General features: G+C 41.3%; 1 protein-coding gene across 4 annotated transcripts in view; it reads left to right on the top strand.

The window, feature by feature from the left end:
• Window positions 1–17,110, top strand: part of PTPRG (protein tyrosine phosphatase receptor type G) — a 773,199-nt gene that overhangs the window by 463,788 nt on the left and 292,301 nt on the right. For all 4 annotated transcript variants that reach the window (XM_053598712.1, XM_053598711.1, XM_053598714.1 and 1 more), the window contains one exon: window positions 9,695–9,843. In XM_053598712.1, the coding sequence (XP_053454687.1) occupies window positions 9,695–9,843 (149 nt within the window). The remainder of the gene's footprint in view (window positions 1–9,694; window positions 9,844–17,110) is intronic.

The following is a 17,110-nucleotide window of genomic DNA, read 5'->3' as shown; positions in this document are numbered from 1 at the left end:
GTACTTGGTTTTCGCTATCCAAATGCGAACATGTCTTTGTCAGAGATTTCAGAAGCATAGTGTTCTGAGAAGCAGAAATAAATCTCTTACTTCTCAAAACTACTTATTACTGTAAAATTCACAACATAAAATTAGATAGGCCAATATCTCGTAAATAAGATGATTCTATAAGAGGGGTTTTAAAAAGTGACAACCAGTTATATGCAATTTGAAACAAGAACATGGATTGGGTTTTGTTTGATCTCCTAGTAGAGTTTCAATTTATGGTGGCTTAGAAACTTGAGTGCAGAAATCAACTTTTTGTGTGTGTTTTAAAGAACAAATCTAATAACTTCTTTCATTCTGTAGATGCCAAATTATTTCCTAAATTTTTCAACATTTTGGAGAAAGGAAGATTCAGTCTCTCTATTTTTGTCTGGAGTACCCATTAGTACAAACTAAATTACATAAGCGGGGTTGATAATTTCCACACTAACTACTCAATTTCAGGTGTTCTTTTTTTAAAATGGCAAACGCTTACCGTTGTAGTGTAGATTTGAAAGATGTCACAATTAAGGGAAATGAGGTAAAGAGATCCCAGAATCTCTCTGCATTATTTCTTACAACCACCTGTGAATCTACAATTCTGAAAAACAAACTTTAATTTAAAAAATCATATATCATAAATGACATGGTCTGTCTTTGTTGCAGCCATTCATTTTATATATCTATCTTGCATACTTAGTTTGAAGAAAAAACTTGTTTTTCTTAAATCATTAATTTTTAAGCAACATGTATTTTTCTTCTCTAAAAGTATTTTCTTGAACCTTGTAGTTCCAATAAATAAATTAAGGAGGGAGTTTTTATTTTTTTTCTGATGGAAATTTACAGGTCACTTACCTGTAAATAGACTCTGCCTTTTGTATATTAAAATATGAATAGAGAAAGTTAATAATTTAAAGCAGCCTATTGCACACAGACAGTAAGTTTGTCATAAAACAATTTAAATGCTCAGATCTGTCTTAAGCCCCTGAGAGTACTATATATCCAATCTAGCATAATCAATAGAGCAACTTGGTTATACCTAGCCCACTTCTTGAAAGTTGTCTCAAATATCTTTACAAGACAGATAGCATCTCTCTATTTCTTCCTGAGGAGCCGTAACTGTCTCTTGTGCCAGTTCCCATTTGATTTCATCTGAAGTTATTTCCCTTTCTTTCATTTTTGTGGAATGAAAAGATAATGCATTCATCAAGAACATTTCAAGACAGTCTTGCTGTTCCCAGCATTAGCTTCCAGCTAAATGATCAAAATTTAAGACTTAGACAGTACTTCTGCTGTATGTTAATAAGCCATGGCCTCCTGTGAATTTTAACTATTTGGAGGGCTTTTCATTTTCTTTTAAACTACTTATTTTTACCTCCCCCACCAAGGACAAATAATAAATGTAAATTTGCCATAATGCACATTACCTTCATTTTCCCATTTGGATCAGTTCTCTGTCTACGTCCTTTTCTACTGTTCTGTGTATCCCACGGTGCCAGGAGAAATGGATTCAAGAAATGATTGTTAAATTAGTAAAAGAAAGTTGATGGCAGGGAAAGCAGGTGTGGAAAAGTAGGTCAGGAGTCATTTCCTAGAATGATACCAAGCCCATAAAATTCAGACAAGGATTAGGAAACTGTTGCATCGACATAATTTTACCACGTGTGCCATAAGAGCACACAAACTTAAGCTGAGAGAAGAGCGAACTAACTGCAGGCTGGTTTGTAGAGAAAAATGAAGTCTTAATGACCTCAGACATTTCCACATGCTGTTTCCCTAAGGATGTGACCCAGGCTATGTGTCAGAAGAGGACCTGGCTTTGCTGCTTTGCTTAGACAGGCAGATAGGCCCCCTCAAGGTGGAAGGATTGTCTGAAGTTGAAAGACACTGTGTTCCATTGTTCCCTGCAGTTCACAGCTCAGACTAACCGCTGCCTCTGTGGAGACCAGGGTGTGAGCTTATTGACAGTCAGCACTGGGCTACCAGTATACGGATGTCCCAAAAGTTATCCCGGAAGTCCCCATAGGTAGGGAAAATGGGAAACTGTAGCTAAATGAAAGCTTTACTTACAAAATATTCATTATAAAATTTGCAGAATATTCTCTCCGTGTTGGCCATCTCTTTGTTAAATTTTATAACGAGTATTTTGTAAGTATTTCACTACGTGTGGTGACTTTAGGGGTGACTTTTGGGAAATCTTGTACATGCGCTCCCAACAGAGCTTGCGATGGGTTACCACTACATATGAGCGCCCTGGAGGGGTTTCAGTGGCAACCTTCATGATCTCGGATTTGCCTCCCAAACTCATGGTTTTTCAGGCATTGCCCAACCCCACTCCTCCACCCAAATGGGATCCATGGCACAAGTGTAGAGTGCGCACAAAGCTTTTAGTAACTTTGAGATTAATAAGAAGGGTCCCGGGAAAGCACGCGTGTGTGTGTGCTTTTCTTCATGTCTTTCTGACAGTTGGGTCTTTCTATTCTTTCTGTTCTGTTGTCAGTCTTGATGAACCTTCTTCCCGAATCTCCCCCTGAGGTCTTCACCTTGCTGCAGTTCTGTTCCCTCCCACCTTTGCTCTTGTGTCTCCTGGGGCTTGCTTCTGTCTCTGGGGCTGTTTGGGCCTGTTTCCACTCTTCTGCCCCTATCATTGGGCTTCTCTCTTCCTGAAAGTTGAACACAGAAGAGAAATGAACTTTTTATTTCATTTTATTTATTTATTTATCAATCACTCTCACTCTGTTGCCCTGGGTAGAGTACTGTGGCATCGTAACTCACAGCCACCACAAACTCCCGCGCTAAAGTGATCCTCTTGCCTCAGCCTCCCAAGTAGCTGGGACTATAAGGGCCTACTACAACACGAGTTTTATATTTTTAGTAGAGATGGGGTCTTGCTCTTGCTCAGGCTCATCTCAAATTCCTGAGCTCAAGCAATCTACCCAGATTGATAGGATTATAGGCGTGAGCCACTGGGCCCAGCTAGAACCTTAGTTTTGATATCATAATCTAGGTCTATTCTCATTTTAATAAAAAAAACTCTCTCATCAACTGGGCATGGTGACTCATGCCTGTAATCCTAGCACTCTGGAAGGCCAACGGCAGAAAGATCCCTGGAGCTCAGGGGTTTGAGACCAGCTGAACGAGAGCAAAAAACCCCTCTCTTATCCCTGATAACGTTAGATGGGGAGGGGCCTGGACAAATTACATACATGAATGATTGCCCGAGTGCATTTTTAAGGGTTCCAAACTCACATATTACCAAACCATTACTTTTATATTTATTGCAGTTCCTACCACACCGCCTCAGTTCTTACGGATCTTTAATAGGTGTAAGTGTGAGACAGCGCGATGGACCATTCTCTGGTCCTCATGCCAGAATCACAGTTGCTTTAACTCTTGAGTTCTGTTTGTGTGACTGGTGAATTGGTCATTTCACTGACAAAGAGGGTGCTTTTCTAATTAAAAGCAACGCCTCAGCCAAGTAGACAGATGTTTGGAAACATCTGGATGAATAACAACGTTTATGCTGGGTGTGCCAGCCCTGGGTCTGTAATAGTTTAATGTTACCCGAAAAAGATAATTCAATTTTAAAAAATCGATTCTTTCTTTAGGGAATGCTAAGTGTGCTTTCACTGTTCACTTTATAGATTTTTGTGTTTGAAATACCTAAATTCTTCGGGTTTTTCATCCTGTTACTACCCAGTCTCACCTGAATCCGCCATTGAACCGGGAGATACTTCACAAGGGCTCCCTGCAGCTAGATAGAGTACAAGCGGTGCTTCGTGTCTGCTAAGCTTGCCTGTCTCTGACATCCCCATAGCACTAGGCAGAGCTATTTTTTGTGTGGAGCAAGCCTAATTAATTAATTACCCTGAACTTTGAGGGTCATTTTTGAAGAACTCTTTTTTTAGGGGAGCTTCCTTTACCCCTCTTGTCTTACATGGTTAAAATCTTAACTAGTCCATTTTGTTCATCTTGCTCAGTTCAGCGGTGAGTTAACTGAGACCCAAGATAATCTCGTGGCTTGTTATGGCTTGGGTATCTGAGATCAGTTCTTGCTGACCACAGTGGCATCATAAGTTTTGTTTTTATCGACTGATGTTGTTATCCTGACAGGTCTTTTCCAATTTCCCTACTCTGACCCTGTCTGTCTCTCCTCCTTTCTTGTTCTCTCTCTCTGCCATATCAAGGACTTTGCATTTTGCTTTGGACAAAGACAGACTGCTCACTGTCCTGCCTCATTCTGTAGCCTCATAGCCCATCCAGCTGTCTGCATACCGGGCACTCTGACTTCATACTCACTACCATTACCCCAGGGCCTTTGCACAAGCTGATTCTCCCTGGATGTTCTCTCCTCTTCCTGGTGCTTCTCCAAGGCAACACCTCTACCTCACAGCTTAGGCCTTGACACTCCTCCCTGCCCTCATCTGGAGTTTGGTGATCAGCTTGTACTGCTTGTCTCCCTTCCAGGTTAGCTGGTGTTGTGTGCTTTGTTCTTGGGACCTGTCTTTCCAGTCAACCACAGGTTCCTTGGGAGCAGGAGCTGGACTGATTAATCTACCTTTTCTTCCCAGTAGTTACTCAATAAATATTTGTTGAACAGTTGAAAAACAAAATGCCAATGGCTATGGGGAAGTTCATGGGAGACTGATAATGCCTGGAATGCCTGTGTGTTCTGACTTTCAGACAATAGCATTCCCCTTTTACCAAGAACCCCAAGGCATCCCTTGGATGGACACAGGTATGGTGGGAAGTGGTCTGGGGATCTCCCATTAAGATCCAATAATGGTAGACTTTTTTCACTTTATAGTGTTGGAAATGGGGGGTGGGGGGAGGTAAGATAGTAAGCAGCTGGTTTTCCTTCCTTCCATTTTCCTTAATTTTTAGCACCTGCTGCTGTTTACTCAGATTTCGGTGTGAACATTTGCTTTAGCCTGCTGAATATAACCATGTTGAATTTAATTTATGAACAGTTGGTGGATATCCTGCAAAGAATTCCAGGCACTTGGTCATTCCTTCTAGCTTCAGGAGAAAATGAATTCCTTATACAAGGTGACCGTGTAACCTGCCTACCTCTCCACCCCACCCCTGTACACAGCCTGGACTGTCTTTACAGTGTGGGGATCCCCAGACACAGGGAGAATGGGGTGTAAGCTGAGGGTCCTCTCCTGAGGACACTAACCTCTATAAACAGCACTCGCAGAATGCCACCTTCATGCCATGATGTTATATATGAGTTGCTGTCTGAGCATTCTTTGTAAGACACCCCTGTGATCCTCTTAACAAACCTCTGAAGTAGGTGCTGTCTTACTCCCATTTTACAGCGTGAGAACAGAGGGACCAAGAAGTATAGTGACTTTCTTATACCTGGACAGTGGCAGATCCAGGACTCAAATTCACACTCAATGGCTGGACAGTCCAGCTCCTAAGCTCCTCAGGAGGGCAGAGTCCATGGGTAGCTATTGCTCTTGACTTTTGGACTTTACATTAAGAAACCCTGCATTTACAGCCTGCAGCCTCCAGCTCCTTCCCCTCCCTCCATCATTCTGCTTTGATTTCAGCACAATCCGTAGGAGCAGTTTAACCACCAGAGGTGTTAGTTCTAGAAAGTCCCCTCACGTGTGTACCTTGCTGGCCTCTCCCTGCTATCTCATCTGTCTCAGTCAATTCAGGCTGCTTTAACAAAATACTGTTAACTGGGTGGCTGAAACAACAGACACCTCTCACGGTTCAAGGACTGGCAGATCTGTGACTGCTGGGGGCCTGGGTTCTGGTATATAGATAATTCCTTCTCCCCTTGTCCTTACCAGGCGGAAAGGAAGCCGGCCCTTGGGGCCTCTAATGCCCTGCCTGAGGCTTCACACTCATCGCTAATCACTTGCAAAGGGCTGCCTCTTCATACTACCGCCCTGGGGGTTAGGATCTTCATTTATGAATTTTAGGGGGACACTGACGTTCAGTCTGTCATGCCATTGTGCTGTTTCCTTGCCACCTTCTGGTTTATGCCTTATATGTATTCAACTCTCACTTCTATTGTTATAATTAAAATTAAAATGTATTTGTGTCTGCTATTCTTGAAATATTATATACTTCCTATTTATATCACCTTTGTTTTACTCTGCCACTACTCAAATAGAGTGTAGTGACTTCATCATAGTCCCTGCAGGCATAAGCTCCTGGACTCAAGGGATCCTGCTGCCTCAGCCTCCCAAGTAGCTGGGACTGCGGGCATGTGCCACCACCCAGCTAGTTTTTCTATTTTTTGTAGAGATGGCATCTAGCTTTTGCTCAGGCTGGTCTCAATTTCCTGGCCTCAATCAATGCCTCCTACCTTTGCCTCCCAAAGTACTAGGATTACAGGCATGAGCCGCCGCACCCACCCTTTTACCAGCATCATAAATGTGCAACCAGTGCTATTTGACACAGACTTACTGTTAGAAATAGGTCCATAATTTATAAAGATAAGTCAAAGCTACCCATGTTTTTAAAATGTAGCTTAATGCTTACTCTTTTGAAAAGGGAGGAAATAGGTTATCAGGGAAACATGCAGGTTATATTAGCACCAAACTAAGGTTTCTTTTTCCTTGATGTGATCAGAAAGTTAGAAATAATCAAGAAAAAGCACCATTTTTACTCTGTTTTACTGAACTGAAAGCCTCTACTCAACACTTAAGTTCTCTTCCCAAGTAGTATTTGGGCCTCACCTGCCCCTTCTCTTGTCCCTGCCTAATGACACTTTTTATTGGTGCAAAAGGCCACATTACTTAAAAATGGAGCGTTCTCTGAAATGGAGAGTAGTGGCCTGTAATCCTAGCACTTCGGGAGGCCGAGGTGGGTGGATTGCTTTAGCTCATGGGTTCGAGAACAGCCTGAGGCAGAGCGAAGCCCTGTCTCTACTAAAAATACAAAAAAACAGAGGCAAGAAGATCGCTGGAGCCCAAGAGCTGGAGGTTGCTGTAAGCTATGATGTCACCAGGGCACTCAATTGAGGGTGACAACTTGAGACTCTGTCTCAAAAAAAAAAACAGAAAAGAAAATGGATAGTAATAAGTGTGTAGCCATTCTTCTGTGCTGCACACGAGTTTCATCCTAATTTTGGAATGAGTTTGACAGTAACCACCATTGAGTGTGTGCTTGCTGGGTTCCCAGCTCTGGTCAACTGCTTTCCCACTGTGATTTTGCCAGGTAAGCCCTGTTACTGTCCCCGTTTGCACACTGAGAGGGACAGAGGCACAGAGAAGTCAAGTAACCTACAGAGGTCACACAGCCGTTGAGCTCAGTATCTGAGACACACTGTGTTCTAAGGGAACACCTTTGACACATTCTGTCCCAAAACGGTACATTGTTAGCACTGGTCATCAGAAAACTCTTACCCGATCGCTGGGGAAGTTCTCTCTGCCTGCATGGTTTTATACGTAAACAAAAATATAAACCATTTTTGTACAAGTAACATGCTGCCTACTCTGGTAAGAAACACTGTAAAGTGAAAAATGATATTAATGTTTCAGATCGTACAGTTCCCTAATTATGCTTTCAATTATTCATATAAAACAAGTAAAATGACCCCTGACAGAGATATAAATGATTTGGGTAAAATCAAATATTTATAAGATGCTGCTGCGTCCCTGAGTGTGTTGTAACAGATGCACACAAAATGCTCTGCATTCGTCCTGTGGATGTAAAATGTTATCGATAGAATTTATCACCAGCTGAGAATAATCAACAATACTTAAGACTCTACTCAGCTAATGTCTGGGTGTTTTGACACTGCAACTAAAGGTACATAGTTGGTAAAATGTAATATTTTAGAAGATACTTTGTAACATCTGCATGTATGTAAATTTATATTTTAGGTAATATCTGCTATTTTAGGAGTCACAAAAAGATAGACTTCATCACTGTACATTTATTATGTAAATAGTTTTTAAAAATCAAAAGGAGAATATTTTATGAAACATTGAGAATTATTTCTTTTTTTTTGAGAATTATTTTAAATTTCAGGGTGGTTAAATAAAGTTTTATTAGAACATAGCCTGACCCATTCATTCGTATATTATCTTTGGCTGTTATTGTTTTACACAAATGAGATTGAGTAATTGGCCTGTGAAACCTAAAATATTTACTAACTTAGTCCCTCTTAAGACAAGTTTGCCAATGCCTATTCTAAAACGTGCTCAACACAGAAAAGGTGGAACAATGCCATAGCATGTTTAACTGGCACAAGAAACATTTGCTTTTACTTCATTTTATCCTTTAATTCACTGTCCTACTAATTGAACATTCAATGTATTTTTTTTTTCAGAAGTTAGAGAAAAACTGCCTTTTGAATGCAATAAAAAAGGATTTATATGAGAAAGGTTTCTTCACTTGCTTTTAATGCTTCCTTTATATACAGAAGTACTGAAACTAATTTCAGTGTTCTAGAAATGGGTCATTAGTCTAGTCCCTATCTTTTATGGAGACCTAATTTTCATGCAGGGTTTCTCTCTAAAGCTCTAAGTGGGATCTCTTTAGGAAAAAGTGACAATCAGGATATGAGAGCTTTCCCATGGCTGACCCAAGCTTGGCTTTTGATCACAAATCATTGTAGTATATTCATACGTATCTTACATGTATTTTAGCAGCCAGTATTTGTTGAATGGATGGATGAATGAATGAATCCACCTTAGGAAAAAAGGAAATGTATCACTTGAACAAAATCTGTTTCTTATGCATGTAGCTCTTCTATTCCTTATGGAGAAATAATTTTTCTGCTAGGGCAAATCCAAGTTATTTTCAATTTCTCTTTCCTGGGTTTTAAGGAAGAGAGGTATGTTTCCGAAATTTAGGGTCTGAACCGGTTGAGATCCTTATATTGTGGATGTTCTTACGTGTCCTTTTGACTGGGCTAAGGGAAATTTTCTTATGCTTGGAAAGAAAAGAAGCAGTAAAGAATTATCTGGTTAGGGCAGTGCCTGTGGCTCCATGAGTAGGGCGCTGGCCCCATTTACCAAGGGTGGCAGGTTCAAACCCAGCCCCGGCCAAACTGCAACAAATAAAGAATTATCTGGTTATCTGCCCATGTTTGAGTGACTCCATGAGTTGATTTCCTACTACACTCTGCTGTGCTCCATTCCCAAATACAGAGACTCCTCGATGTCTTCCCATTATTATTTGTTTTGTTTAGGAAGAACCCACTTTTTTTTTTCTTCATAACGTGCCTACACTTTCTCGTCAGAGAAACACACCTCTTGCATATGTCTTTTCACGCCTATTTCTAATCTCATTCCAGACCTTGAATATTGGGGTAGCCCTAAGAGTCAGTGCTGAAAAAGGAACATCTTGCTTTGTCCAGATAATTTTGATCATCAAGCAGAAATAGGAGATACTGATTAATACCAACTTATTCTCTGTCTCCATTTTTTAAAACTTCGGTTAAATGGATACATAATTCTGAGATCATTCCCTGGGAAGTGTCATGATTTAGAGGCAAACGGTTATCTGAGAGTATTCTGCAGCTAGACTGTACTAATTTATTCAGGCTGGTGTTTTTTGACTTGTTTATTTTAACAGGTATGCGAGAAAATAATTCACATCATGGTAATCATGAACTTTATTAGAAGCAGCCGACGAAATCATGAGTTTGGTTTTGAAACTCACTCTGTTTTCCTCCCTTCCCTTCCATGTTACACAGTTGCCATCCTTCTGAAAGACGACTATTTTGTCAGTGGCGCTGGCCTGCCTGGCAGATTCAAAGCTGAGAAGGTGGAATTTCACTGGGGCCACAGCAATGGCTCGGCAGGCTCTGAACACAGCATCAACGGCAGGAGGTTTCCTGTTGAGGTGAGAGGAACTCAGCTCTCAGAGTGTGGCTGTGTTTTGAGTCTTTATGTTAATTAGATGCTATGTCCTTATTCTCATTTTGCAAATCAGACTTGTATAGTACCTAAGTTTGCCTCTCCGGAAATCCTTTATAGTGTGGCAGGTGGATATCCATCATGAGGTTTCTCATCTTCGTTCAACTGGAAGAACATGTGAAAGTCACAGGCATTGTCCTCTGACCAGACTTGCCCCTTGTCATGTCCATTGTTGGTCTCATTTGACGGTTTCTTTTCACTATTTCCCAAACCCTGCTTTCTGAAGGTGCTATTTTGTATGAAACTTGATTGACCTCACTTTTGTCCTTTAGAAAAAGAAAAGTTAGTGACCTATGAAGAAGAGACTCAGAACCTTTTCTCAGTAGCAAAGTTGTTTTAAGCTATTGAGCAGGAGGCTGTGACTATTGCTGGTATAAGTCACTGAGATTAATTTTGCTGGGATTGATAGAGACACTTTGCTGCTTCTCTGTCATTCTTCCCCTAGATCCAAGCTACCAAACAGAGAAGGATGTGAGGTACACTAGCTGCCTTGGGCTGGGATGAGGGAGGGAGCACGGCTCCAATGCCTTTATTAACTTTGGGTAGAGATAGCACATCCCTTCTGTTGCTAATTTAAGTTGTGTGAATATTCTTTTGTTGTGATAAACATGTTTGTCTTTTGGTTCTGCATGTGGGAAGCCTTACAAGTGTGTGGAACAACAAAGTAGGAGTGGTTCCAGCCTGTGGTTGAAGTCAGCCAGGGAGTGACTTTGAACTGGTAACATGTTTTAATTCAAAGGAGCCCAGTGGCTGAGAAAGGTTTTTAACTCATGGTGTTTAATAACTTCTACTAAGTCATGTCCTGCTTTGATGATCTGATGCATTCTTGAGATGTCCTTCACAAAGAACATCCATGTTGTGTGCGTACATGCAGATTTACATCTAATTGATAGGGTCTCATCCTTCTCCCTAGCTCCTCAAGTCCATTCCTGAGCCCTTTGTGTGTCCTTGGTGCTTAGCTGAGGCCCCCTAACTGGATGAGAAAATCACTACTCTTTCATTGTTTATGCATGACTCTAGGGACACATTGATTTATTTCTTATCCACTGTTCCTAGAGAAACCAGAGATTTCTCAGAAGCCCTAAGAAAAGTTTTTCCCGTTTAGCTGACAGATACCCGCATTCTCCCGGCAGTCACTCTCCCCTATCCGTGGGATTTCCTATCCTCGTCACACTAATTATATGTCTCACAAGTAGGGTTCCCCTCCACCCTTTCAATGGAATGAATCATTTCTTAGAAGTCTTAACTTTATTTGAACTTGGAAACTTGATTCCTAGAAGCAAAATTACATTATGTTTTTAAGCGTGAGGTTTTCCTTCTGGTCCTGCTGACAGGTCCCCATTGGCAGTGTGAGTTGAAGGGGGAGGGGTGAGTTGTGTCCAGCCAACTTGGCGCTGAAGCCTCTTTGTCTTAGAATTGGGTTGCCATGTGTTCAGTTAATGTTGCTTTGGACCGAAGACCTGTCCTGAAAGCTGAAAAACTTAATCTGAAGGCCACCTTGGACATGAGGACGGTGGAGCTGGGCACTGGGCCCTCCTCTTTTGTCAGCACCCTTGCCTCATGCCCAGACAGCCTGTCCTCCTACTTGGTCATGGGAAAAGGCAAGGAAGACATGTAAATTCTTTCGAAACCTTATGACTTAAAATGAATATTTTTTTAATTTTCCATCATTCAAAGAGAGCCACTGAATCCCAAATCTAATTAGAAATGGCAGCTACAATGCCCAGACTTAGTGTCTGACCAAGCGTTTGGATTTCTTTCTTTTAAGTACTGTTAGACAGTAGGGCTACCTACAGGTGGGTCATCATGAAAGGTTTGAGACACACAAAAATCAAGGAACATCAAATCTGTGCTGAGGAAAACAATGAAGCCTTCCAGTAATACCTGCAAACCCAGCAAGTTGGAACTTGCCATAGGTGAATCAGAAAGGACGCTGTCAGCTGTGTTTCTTGGCAGTGAAATAGTGGGCCATAACACAGTCTGTCCCAAAGCTTTCGTAGTGACCCTCATCTAAAGTTGTCTAGTTCGTAGCTTCCTTTTTTTTTTATAGTGTGGTAAACATGTTAAATTACTTAATGGTATATTTGGAGGAATTTGAATTTCAGAGATTTAAGGTAACTGAATTAAATTTACTTTAAAAATAGACACAGGAAAGTTGCTTACTTTTGCCCAAAACATGTCTGTAATATTTTATGTTAAATTGCTTTACTTGAGTTCTTTATTAACACCAGCTCTTCCTGAGATTTTTACACTGTTTAAACATATCAGGCTTGGTTTATTTCTTTTCATATAACTATACCGTTTTCCAAGAAACTCGAATGAAAGTTAGAAAATCTAATTTATTATGGAAAAAAATTTATAAGCATCGAGGTGTTATTTATTTGTCTTCTACTCACTGTGTGAAAGGGCTACAGGGGAGTCGTTGACAATTGCACAAGAAAACAGCAGTGGTTCTCACCTGGGGACGGTGGTTTACCGTCCCCAACCCCCCAGGGGACATTAGGTAATGTCTGGAAACATTTTGGTTTTTTTTTTTTTGTAGAGACAGAGTCTCACTTTATGGCCCTTGGTAGAGTGCCGTGGCCTCACACAGCTCACAGCAACCTCCAACTCCCGGGCTTAAGCGATTCTCTTGCCTCAGCCTCCCGAGTGGCTGGGACTACAGGCGCCCGCCACAACGCCCGGCTAGTCTGGAAACATTTTGGTTGTCACCATTGTTGGCAATAATATGCTACTAGTTTCTAGTGGGTAGGTAGGTGCCAGGGATGCTGCTGAGGACCCCATGCATGGGCAGCCCCCACTATAGGGAATTATCTGTCCTCCAAAAGTCACTAATGTCACTTTTGTGTCTCTGGAGTAGAGAAAGAAAGTATGTTTGGTAGAATTGAATATTCCTTTCCCTTATGTGGGATCATTTTAAATGCATTTGAATAAGGAGGATTTGTTTCTTGAGAAGTTATTCCATCCTCCTGTGATTTCTAGAGAGGAAATGTACCTTGCCTATTCCTAACAGCATTGTTGGTCCTGGTTCCTTGAGTTTCTACTTGAGATGCAGTCACGACCTTGGGAATTTCAACAGCTCCCTCTGTGCTCCAGCGCTGCAGGCTGAATTTTAAGCATCTGCCTCATAAGAAGCTGGATCTGCTCCCTGAGGGTAAATGGAAACAGACCCAACTGTGTAGATTTTGTTGCTTCCCAGGAATTCTTTGAGGTCATCTGAGACAGTTTTGGAGGCACCCAGACATGAGACCTCTCCACATTTTCCTGGCTGAAATTCAGGGCTTAGTCTTGTAGTTTCTTGCACTTAAAAGCATCCAGTCTGTAATAGTTAACAAGAACAAACTTCTTGTCAAAACAAAACCAAACAAACACAAAAGCTCTTCAATAGCCGGAGTTCTTTACAGCTCAGTTAAAGTTAGAAAAGAGAGTCAGATCACGGTGTGCCAAGGCTGCGAGACCCAGTGTGGGCCTCAGACGCGCTTAATCAGTTTCCTTCCTTGCTAAGCAGAGGGCTCTCTTGGGTATCTTCTGTTGTTACAAGTGCTGGTCCACAAAGGTAAACCAGAAAGTCACAGTCCCGGCCATCAAGTTATTCATGCTGTGGTGGTGACACAGAAATTTTACGTGATCTCATAAACAGTTGTGTAATTTCAGTCGCGATATATTCTCTGAAGCAAATCAGGCTTTTCCCAAAAGACAAAAGATCTCCCTGGAGACTGTGATTATGAGACGAGGAAGAGGTAGATGGAGTTTGCTGGTAGAACAGGGGTGTGCAAAGGCACTGAGATCGTTAGAATTCGGTAAGTTTAAAGAATAAAGATGAGGGTTTGGGTAGGCAAGAAAATGCCCTCTACCCTCAATGTCAACTGTGATCCCTGCAACCTATAACCATGTTACTTTCTGTGGCAAATCAGACTTTGTAGCTGTGGTTTAGTGTCCTCAAAGTTAAAAAGCTCTGACTATTCCAGTGATTAAAGCAGGAATGTCCTGTTTCATTTCTTCCATGACTACTTAGCTTTTGTTGTCCGTCGACCCACCGTTTTCTATGATGGCTTCCATCCTATCCTAATTTTCTTTCCCCTTTCCACGCTCATTCACTGTTCTGTGGTTGGTAACTTAAATAAAGGCTCGCGTAACACAAACGGGAATTGGATCATTCCGTGTTTCCACTAATAACTGAATTTGAAGTTAATGTAAAGAGAACCTCCAGGTAACACCTCTGAGAACTCCATAAAGCAGAGGTTCATTGTATATTTACCATCTGAGATAATTAAAATCTTATTTATTACAATAAAAGATCACAGGAGTTGTTGATTCAGGCTTACTGGTACTTTATGAGTTGAAGTCTTCAATAAGCTTAAATGATCCAAATTGATTGTGGATGCTCTTTGCAGTAAAACTCACAGCTGGTTCCTTTCAGCTCTGTTTAGATTATTTTAGCGAATAAATAGAAGCAGAGACATTTTCCCTAATACGTACCATGTACACATTACCATATGGTGCACACTCTCTTATCCGAAACCCTTGAGGCCAGATGTTTTAGAATTCAGAATCATAGAACATCTGCAGTAAATGTGTTAGAAGATGCCCCGTAGGGTGTGGAGTGCACCCTTTAAATGCATTGCAAGTAGACGATCAGTCCCACCAAGTGGGAACATCAGTGCTCTAAATAGCCCCATGTATCTTCACATCAGATTTTACCACCAAATAAGTTCTTGTTCAAAAATTATAAATAATAACAACAAAACACCTTTTTGGTCTTAGGTATCCAATAGCACTGTTGTGGGTTTGGGTCCATTGCATGACCCTAGTGGTTGATGTCCTAGAGAGCACTGGGGAGCTGTGACCAGAACACCAACACAGCGAATTATTTGTCCATCTCTAGGGCTGGATATGTCCAGGCTCTTCTCTCTTCTTTCTCCCTTGTTTGTTGCGGAATCGTACAATAGTCCTAGTTAAAGTTAAGGGTGGTCTATCAAGAAGTCACCAGTTTTAGGCTAGCCCTGTTCTGGGACTGATTTTCATTTTAACGTTCTGTTTGAGCCTGTGGTTGTTTTCACTATTCATGTCTTTAGGAGTGTGACCTTGACCCATTCCCACGTTCTCTCCTTTCTGCTCAGATCCTGGCTTTCTCCCTAGAGCCAGACTCGGGATTTCTAGTTCATTTTGTGCAATGGCTCTTGGTTCTTCCCAGGAATGCTTCTATCACATTCTAAGTAGATAGAGTAATCTTTAATGACTGCTGGGTTGTCCTGAGTACCTCTGGGATGCTCAGGTGACCAGCATCTGCCTTCCTTCTAACCCTGGTGAGCTCATGCACTTCTGACACACACAGAGGTCCAGAATGGTGCCCCCCTTTCCACACTGATGCAAGCATGGTAGACTGCTGCGCAACTTAAATACAGACCAGCCCATCTGGAGACTGAGCCTACATCAATCGCAGGCTTCACTGTATTGCAAAGTATAGGCTAAATGTTTTGTTAGGGTAGCACCCCTTTTATGTATCCTTTTTTTCTTCTAGAAATAAGTTTAGGCGTATGAAATGCCTTCTTGAAGATTAGGTTCTACATTGCCATATTAAGGGCATTGAAGAGTCCTTCACTGAAGAAATGTTTACTTTTGTGTACCATCATGTTTTTGCAAACTGAGATAACCTCTGTCCCTCTCTTTTTTCATGAAACAGTTTGTAATCTCACTTTTTTGGAAATGGAATCTTCTCTCTTCCTTCAGTCCATAGTCCTTGTAAGAAAAGGGGTCATATTCAAAATGTTTTTGAGGATATCAGTAGCAATTTGGCATTTTAGTTATCTTGAAAATTGTAAAATGCTAGGTGCGGTGGCCTGCTCCTGGAGTCACAGCTACTTGAGAGGCTGATGCAAGATAGGAAGGATCGATCACTACTTGAGCCTGAGAGTTTGAGTCCAGCCTGGGCAACACCATGAAGCCTCTTGTAAGAAAGAGAAGAAGGGAGGGAGAAAGGAAAATGACAAATAAACACCTTGCCTTATTCGAAAACAATTTTTTTAGCACCATTATGGACTTGATACTATCTTGATTTCTCATTGTAGAGAACTGTCATTAGAGAGGAATTGAGATATTTTCTATTAAAAATAACTTCTGCAGTATCAGACTCCCTCCATGTCCTATACATTACATAAATTCCTGGAATTGTTAACGGTTTCTCTGAAATGTTGCTTTTTCTGCAGAGATTCCTCATCTTTGGAGCTTAAGACAGGGCCTGTTTTCCTTGTCCTGCCTTATTAAGGAACTTTGGATGTGTAGCATCATTCCATGGTTATTTGATGTTTGCTGTTCTGTGGTGTCACTGATCACGTTTTGTCCCATAGTGATTGCCATTGAATGGCGAGGGAATTGGTTGAGATTTTGTTAAATGACTTTATTGAAATAAAGATTCCACTTTAAAGCAGAGTGTTTCATCCTTTGCTGGTGAAATGTTTAACTTCCATCTGGCTGATCTTTCATGTGTATGTCCTGTGTTAATTAAGAGAAACATTGAGGAGGCCCTGGTACTTAGTGAAGGCTCAGTGGAGAAGTTAACGCCTGGCTTTACAAAGCCAGGGAGCAGGTTTCAAAAGATCAAACAGCCCTGGTGCCTGTCATGGTAAAGCTTCACGATCTCTCTCAGTCCTCATCACATCCTTAGATGTGCGTGAATTTAGACATTCACATCCATAGATGTGAACTTGACTTAGGGCCGTTTGATGGAGTATCACCAACATGTGGTGTGCTGATAGCTGAGAATTACAGTCAAGAAGACACTTCAGAAAAGAAAACATAAACCTGGTTAAATTGGAGATGTTCTCTTTGTAGGAAACTTGGTGACTCTAGGGGCTCTCAGGCAACTGAAGAGAAGACTCAGGGTAGGAGTGTTGGTTGGGAGTGGTTCTGGTGGTGGTAGTGGTAATAATGATGGCATCGTAGACACCATTTAATAAGTGCTGCTATGTCCAGGGCTTTCTAGGTGCACCATTTCATTTTCACATCAGCCTTATGGTAAGAAAAGTGTTCTTACCATACCCATCTTAATGCTGGAGTGACTGAGCTTCTGTGATGGTTAGTAGCTGGGCTCATATTGGTCCTTTAGAATCTAAGCTCTTAGGTCTCCAAAATTTTAACCGTGATTTTTCACTTGGTAAGTCAATTTTGTTGTTTTTCTTGTTATTGCTATAGGT

This window comes from Nycticebus coucang, chromosome 8 (genome assembly GCF_027406575.1).
Source record: "Nycticebus coucang isolate mNycCou1 chromosome 8, mNycCou1.pri, whole genome shotgun sequence".
Taxonomy (NCBI): domain Eukaryota; kingdom Metazoa; phylum Chordata; class Mammalia; order Primates; family Lorisidae; genus Nycticebus; species Nycticebus coucang.
Note: the sequence above shows the minus strand (reverse complement) of the source record. Positions and strands in the feature narration are given on the sequence as shown.